Consider the following 5,627-nt stretch of genomic DNA (forward strand, 5'->3'; position numbering starts at 1 on the left):
CCTGCTACGAAGAGGTCCGTTTTGCTCAAATTCATTGTGAGGCCAGATATTCTGGAAAATTCTTCGAAAACCGCTGCAATGTGAGTTAGGGAGCCCACTTTTCCATCAAAGAACACCATTATGTCGTCCGCAAAGGCTAGGTGAGTGATTTGCGGGTCCATAGCAAGAGGGTGCGCGCCAATCAGTTTTGAGTTGTACTGCTTAGATGGGAGTTGTGATAGTCCTTCCATTGCCAAGACAAACAGATAGGGCGAGAGTGGGTCCCCTTGGCGGAGGCCCTTTGCTCCGCGGAAATATCCGCATAATTCACCGTTTACACATGCAGAGAAACTGGTTGTAGAGATGCATTGGTCGATAAGCTTAATGAAATGAGCAGGGAAATCCAAGGCCTTGAGGGTGTTTAGTATATATCCCCAGTGAACCGAGTTAAAAGCCTTCGTCAGGTCCACTTTAAGCATTCCTCTGGAGGAGATATTCTTCTGGTTANAAGGAAAGTTCCTGCAATGTGACGCAATTTGAGCATGGATATTAGGGTGGCAAACGATTGCTTTTTAACATCCAAGCTCCAAAAGCAACAATCCTTGATTTTGTTGTTCCGCATCCACAAGGCCCACAGTGAGTCACTGGTACCAAAAAGTCTCCATATTAGTTTAAGCATCAATGTTCTGTTCCACTCAGATAGGCATCTGAATCCCAATCCTCCTTCGTTTTTTGGGAGACATAAGTGTCTCCATGCCACTTTTGCTGAACCTTTCCGACCCCCATTGCCATTCCAGAGGAAGTTAATACATAGGCTTTCGATTTTCTTAATGCATCCCTTTGGCAAAACAAATGCCGCCATCCAGAAGTTTATGGTGCCATAGATTACCGAAGAAATGAGTTGTTGACGACCTGCGTAAGATAGTGCCCGGGATGTCCAAGAGGATAGCCGCTTTGTTAAGCTCTCGATAAGGGGTCGATACTCAGCTAGCCTTAGCTTCCTGTGCATGAGGGGAAACCCGAGGTATCGAATTGGGAGTGAACCAATGTTGAAGCCAAGAGATGCCATCTGTGAGGTTTCAACTTGGTTCACCCCTGCTACGAAGAGGTCCGTTTTGCTCAAATTCATTGTGAGGCCAGATATTCTGGAAAATTCTTCGAAAACCGCTGCAATGTGAGTTAGGGAGCCCACTTTTCCATCAAAGAACACCATTATGTCGTCCGCAAAGGCTAGGTGAGTGATTTGCGGGTCCATAGCAAGAGGGTGCGCGCCAATCAGTTTTGAGTTGTACTGCTTAGATGGGAGTTGTGATAGTCCTTCCATTGCCAAGACAAACAGATAGGGCGAGAGTGGGTCCCCTTGGCGGAGGCCCTTTGCTCCGCGGAAATATCCGCATAATTCACCGTTTACACATGCAGAGAAACTGGTTGTAGAGATGCATTGGTCGATAAGCTTAATGAAATGAGCAGGGAAATCCAAGGCCTTGAGGGTGTTTAGTATATATCCCCAGTGAACCGAGTTAAAAGCCTTCGTCAGGTCCACTTTAAGCATTCCTCTGGAGGAGATATTCTTCTGGTTAAATCCTTGCACTAACTCAGTTGCAAGCAACACATTCTCCACCAAAAGTCTACCCGGTATGAACGCAGATTGAGAGTTGGAGATCAAATCAGGGAGTACCTTCTTAAGCTTATTAGCAAGTAGCTTGGAGACGACTTTGTATAAGGTGTTGCAGCAGGATATGAGTCTAAATTGAGTCACTCGCTGTGCATTTGGGATCTTTGGGATCAAAGTCAGAATGGTGGCATTCCACTGAGTGAGGAGCTTACCAGAATGGAAAAATTCCAGGACTGCATCTATTACTGATTGGCCGACAATTTCTTAGTGGGCTGTGAAAAATTCAACGCAATAGCCGTCGGGACCCGGGGCTTTGTTTTGTGGCAATGAGAATATAACATTTCTTATCTCCTCCGGCGTTACTAGTGAGTTCAGAATCCGAGAAGCTGCCTCAGAGCATCGTTGAGGAAGTAACTCAGTTAATTCTGGAACCGATGCTGTGGTGAGTTGGTGCTGCTCTCCGAGTAGATTTTGATAGAATTCCACCACAAGGTTTTGGATACCTTGGCTAGAGTCCACCACCTGGTCATTGTTATCAAGAAGGAAGATGATCTCGTTAAATCCTTGCCTAGCAATAACGGACTGGTGGAAAAATCTTGAGTTCTTATCCCCCTCTTCGAGCCAGCATATACGAGACTTTTGTCTTAGATAGGATTCCTCAGCTCTAGCTAAAAAACACCATTCCTGATGCGCTAGTTTTTCTTGCATAGCTAGCTGCGGAGTGGGTGCTTTAAGCAAGTCCTGCTGACATTGAAGGAGTTCATCATAGGCCAGTTGTACTCGCTTCTCAATATCTGAGTAATTTCCTTTGCTGAACTCACGAATCACTCCTTTCAGGGCTTTNATGTTGAAGCCAAGAGATGCCATCTGTGAGGTTTCAACTTGGTTCACCCCTGCTACGAAGAGGTCCGTTTTGCTCAAATTCATTGTGAGGCCAGATATTCTGGAAAATTCTTCGAAAACCGCTGNGAAAATCTGGGTGGTTGTTCAACATCACCAGAAATTTAAAAGGCTTCTTCCTCTTTTGCACTTGAGTATCCAGGAACAGACAACAGGGACTGTGATCCGAGAAGGCAGGTTCTCCAAACACTGCTAGGGAAGAGGGGAAAGCTGAGATCCATTCTGCGTTTATAACAATTCTGTCAAGTTTCTTCGCAACGTGACCAGATGTGTGTTTGTTTGTCCAAGTGAAGGTGTTGCCACAATAGGGAAGATCAGTTAGAGAGGCTGAAGTGAGGCATTGTGTGAGGTCGCGCATTCCCGAAGTCATCACTTTTGCATCTTGGTCAGAGTGTTCGTGAGGCAGACTTGTGAGTGTCGAGTCTGCGGCTAAATCCACAATCTCAGCCCAAAGATCTTTCCTTGCAGAATTACTCGTAGAGGAGGCGTAGACCACAGAGATAACAAGCTAGTGATGGAAAAAAGACAGTTTGACACGGCATGTGATCATCTGCAAGGATTTACTGATAATAGTTACCTGAACAGAGGGATGCCAAACGATCCAGATCTTTCCTAGATCTGAAAACTCATAGTTATTAACAAAAGACCATCCCGGAAAAGTTCGAGAGGCTATATTATCCGCTTTTAAGAGATTGACATGAGTCTCAATAACCCCACCAAAAACTGGTTGATTTTGCTTCAACCACTTCCTAATACTTCTCCGCTTTACAGGGTCATTAAACCCCCTTACATTCCAACAAAAAATATCCATAAAAGGATATGGGGTTTAGAGGTTTAAGGGGCCTCTTACCCGGTCCTTACGCAACTTTTGTCTCAGCATTCTCTTGGAGACAACCTTTAAGAAGCGATCTTCTTCTGCTTCCGGATTGTCATCTTCTTCCGAGAGATTGGCTGAACTTGTTTCTGACTCCTCATCGCCTGTTGCATTTTCTTGGGGTGATAGATGGGAAAATAGATTGTCTCTCAAGTCAATACACAGTTTACCATCGTCAAGACCCAAAACACGAGGAGGTGAAGCTTATTTAGGTGAATTTGAATTCTTTTATGTCCTTGAAGAAGCCACAAGTTTTGCACTCTTCCCAACTGACCATACGGGTGGGACTGTTTCCGCTGGTACTGGTTTTAGCGGGACAACCGGGTGGATTACATTTTGAACAGGTGGGAGCTTGGAGACCGATTGGTCACCCAAATCCAAGTTTGGTGGTAACCCTATGATGGGAAGTTGGCTTGCTATAGGGCGTTTCCTAGTGCCTTATCCTTTTTTGCTCTTGGGCATTCTGCAGTAGGGTGTTTTACAGAGCCACATGTAGAACACTTGGGCGGCGCTTTGGAGCAATGGGATATTGTATGTCCCACTTTCTTACAATGACTACAAAGGAAAGGAAGCCATGGACTCGAGACCTGAATACGCTTTACGTCTCCGGATTCAAAGCGGGCATTCACAGCTTCTGACAGCGGTTTCCTCGGATCAATGACTGTGTATACCTTTGCTACCTCCATGTTGATCAGATTTTCGGTGTGTGGGTGAAGACAGACTGGGTGTCCAACCAGACCCGCTATGTGTTCAAGTCCTTCCCGATTGAAAAAATGCAAGGGAACTCCAACAAATTCAAGCCACACTGGGACCATAGATAGTTCCAGTTTTGAGGGTGTGATCTCCGGAGACCACTTGGCTACAAACATCGACTGTCCGTCTATTTGCCAGAGACACTGGCTAAGAATTCTATGTCGAGCATTTGGGCAGGGTACTCGAAAAAGAAAAGAGTTTCCCTCCATTTTGGAGACCGAGATGTCCTTACGTTGGCGACTCCATATACCATTCGCAATCGCCTGTACCGCACCTCTAGATGGAGGTTCCTCGTAGAATTGACCAAGGATGAAGTTGTCCCAAGCTTTTCTATTTTTTTCAATCACCGAGTTTGGTATCGTTACACAAGCTTCACCCGAATTAAGAGTGAAGGGAGTACCTTTCTTTGATAGCTTTATCGAGCTACCGTTAACAAGATTTTTTCAAGGGGAGTCAGATGACGGCACCTGATTCACCGGAGAGGCTAGATTGGGAGTAGTAATTGCCGGGTTTGCCTCAATTGTGTTCATCACGGTTTGAGGGTTCCCGGGATTTACTTTCTCACTGGTGACAGCTGATACCGGATGTCGAGGGACTGCGGTTGCTGGAGCAGGGAAATTAGGGTTTCCAGATTTTGACTCCGCCGCCACACGAGAGGATGGGTCGGCTGAAACGGAAGCTCCTAAATTAGCTAAGACCTTGGAGGGCTCAGGTAACTGTTCAGATCTAGGAGATCCGAGGGACCCATTTGTTGAGGGGGGGGATACAGGCGATATGGGCTTCAAGACAGGAACAAGGGACTTCAAAACAGAAACAGGGGGAAGAGCGGTCCCAGATGGGGAGCCGCGAGGAGGTGTTTTTTTGGGTTTCTTTTTAGCCATGGTGGCCGGTAGGAGTCGACGCCGAGATCCGCGAAGGTGGAGGGCGAAGGAATGGGGTCGCGTCTTTTCCTGCTTCCAAGGAGTGTTTTTTTATGTTAGCTCAACGTATAAATTCCATTTTACCGTTACTTCTCCTTACATTCTAGGGTCAGTGTATTCAGTAGTACTTTACTTTTGGCCCCCTTTGAGAGTTTTCCTCAACTCGCCACACAAAGTCTGTCTTCATATCTGACTTCTTTTTGTTGTTGTTGGTTTGGCAGGGCAGAATTTGCAATGCAGGGGATTAGAGAGGAGGTTGTGCAACTAGGAGTTGAGCTCTCGCTATGTGTGGCTGAGTCGATGTTCTTGCTGTGTGATGAAATCTGGAGTGTGTTACAGTTCTGCTTGAAGTTGTGGAAAAGTGTTAGGAGGTTCCGGAAAACTGGTAGTCCCGTTGGAGAAAGGCTGCTTCGTGTGATGCATCATGTCTACTCAAGAAATATCAAACCGAAGAATGGAGTGTATCACAGTGGTTACAAGTCGGTCCATTGGGATTTGATCAGGACGACTTGGGAGGATTTTGTTGCTGGAATCAGAGATTTGCACAATCTTTTTATGAGACTCGAAGTAAATGGAACCTCGGCAG

The 5,627-nt window shown here is 45.9% G+C and overlaps 1 protein-coding gene across 1 annotated transcript; it reads right to left on the minus strand.

Moving 5' to 3' along the window:
* Positions 2,472-4,237, minus strand: LOC104737896. Its single transcript, XM_010458147.1, has 4 exons — positions 3,919-4,237; positions 3,345-3,472; positions 3,072-3,257; positions 2,472-3,002 (listed from the first exon to the last, which is right to left on the minus strand). The coding sequence occupies exons 1-4, from the start codon at positions 4,235-4,237 to the stop codon at positions 2,472-2,474; spliced, it is 1,164 nt and encodes a 387-aa protein (XP_010456449.1).

The sequence above is a fragment of the Camelina sativa genome, chromosome 13 (genome assembly GCF_000633955.1).
Source record: "Camelina sativa cultivar DH55 chromosome 13, Cs, whole genome shotgun sequence".
Lineage (NCBI taxonomy): Eukaryota > Viridiplantae > Streptophyta > Magnoliopsida > Brassicales > Brassicaceae > Camelina > Camelina sativa.